The sequence below is a fragment of the Fopius arisanus genome, unplaced genomic scaffold (assembly GCF_000806365.1).
Source record: "Fopius arisanus strain USDA-PBARC FA_bdor unplaced genomic scaffold, ASM80636v1 scaffold00091, whole genome shotgun sequence".
Lineage (NCBI taxonomy): Eukaryota > Metazoa > Arthropoda > Insecta > Hymenoptera > Braconidae > Fopius > Fopius arisanus.
This window is the reverse complement of record NW_011887830.1, coordinates 134,010-135,823: the sequence shown is the minus strand read 5'-3', so window position 1 is coordinate 135,823 and position 1,814 is coordinate 134,010. Positions and strand designations below refer to the sequence as shown.

Sequence of the window (1,814 nt, the reverse complement as noted above, 5' to 3'; positions counted from 1 at the left end):
AGTACAGCAATCAATTTTTAATACGATAATCAAGATCTCTTAAGATTTTAATTCATTAGTTTCAATGTCACATCAACAATTTGTCAATTATTTGAATTATCAGTGTCCTGTCATGTTTTACATGGCACTTCCAAACATCGTTGTGTCAAAGGTGATATCAAGGTCAATACAAACAATTGAATGAGGGTAAATATGAAACTAAACGTTTTATGACGCCATTTGTAGTCGTTAATGATCTCGGTGTAGATGCGACAAAATAAATAGAACAAAAACTAAATAAATAAATAAATAGAGATAGGAAAAAATGGGGAGAGATGGTGGAGATGGTGGAGATGGTGGGTATGGTGGTGGGGAAAAGCCCATGGGGGAATTTTACGGCGCCACGAACGCCCTTCAACGCCACATAGACATTTCAGGAGTCACGACGATACAGACCACTCGTTTCTCTCTTCCTCACGTCCTTTCCTTCATCACTGTTTATCTCTCTCCTCGTGGCAACAGTAGGAAAATATGCGTTAGTGTGTGGTGGCAGTAAGGGTCAACGTCCGACCCTCACACACCATATCAACCCGCAAATCCATGGAACGGCCGCATCGCGCGCGCCTGTTTGTTTTGGTTCTCCGGGCGTTACCCCCTGTCCGGGACGTATACCCTCCCCCAACAGTTGAAGTACAAAACCCAAGTGCATATACATGAAAATCTTCGTAACATTATCGCACAATCGTCAACCCACACACGACCATCGAAACAAAAAAAAAAACATACCATTTTTACCATGGACATGTACTTCTACGAATTCAGCCTATCCTGCAGCGATTGTCTTCTGTTACTTCTCATTTTGGACATGTCGTAATTATCTATGGTATTAATAACCCTAATAACTGTTAATGACATCATTATGGTCGAACTCGATTTTATGGATCAGGAAAACGTATGGAAAATATCGGACCATTTTGGCGGTAATTCGAATTATTGAGTGATAGGTTCATGAATTGTGTGATGATTATGTGTTTGATGGTGAACATGGAATTTCTATGGGGTTTTAGGTAGAAATATTCGGCAACGTTGCACGGGGATGGTGAAGATCAGAACAAAGTGGCAACCCTGTGACTTTGATCAGGTTCACACACCCCTGTCTATATCGAAACAGAGGTACAGGGTAGCTATGAGTCCAACTGGCGGTTTTGAATGTCATTTTTTTGTGGATTTCGTTTGAGAGGGAGAAAGAAGTAAAACTGAAATTGACCTTAGGCTGAGTATTAAGGTGGATCGAAGGAGCAAGGATGAGGGAAGGGGAATCACCGGTTGGTCGGCCTATCAGCCGGCATGGAAGGTCTCTGACCCCAGTGCGCAGTACAACCGGCTGTTAAAAAAAAAAATAAAAAAAAAAAAAAGACCCGTCTCGAAAATTTAGGAATGTAGGGGCGGATATTATTTTTAGGAGACTCGTCTGTTGGGCACAATGAGACATGCGGAATTGGGGAGTTTGGGAAGATATAAATGTACATGATCGATACACCCACGTGACTTGAGTCATGACTCTTTGTTGTGCATCATACACGTAGTAGGGAGCAGAGTAATGCCGGCGTGCACTCGATGTAAACAAAGAAATGTGCGCACGCCGGTGGATAACCCACGCTTACTTTTATTCTCTTCAATGTTATGTTTTCCTATCATCGATTTTTTTTTTTTCGCTATTCTCGCCTCTTTGTACTCTCGTTTAATCGACGATCTAGAAACAAAGGGGTGATTTTGTTATTCAATTGATGTTTCTTCAAATTTTTTATTTATTTATTTTTTTCTTTTTTTTTTTT

The 1,814-nt window shown here is 40.7% G+C and overlaps 1 protein-coding gene across 1 annotated transcript in view; it reads left to right on the top strand.

Annotated features, from left to right (window-relative positions):
- The first annotated feature begins 1,075 nt into the window (after positions 1–1,075).
- LOC105270604 (zinc finger protein 704-like) overlaps positions 1,076–1,814 on the top strand; it is a 5,831-nt gene continuing 5,092 nt past the window's right edge. The window contains exon 1 of the mRNA XM_011311645.1: positions 1,076–1,152. Coding sequence (XP_011309947.1) covers positions 1,076–1,152 — 77 coding nt within the window. The remainder of the gene's footprint in view (positions 1,153–1,814) is intronic.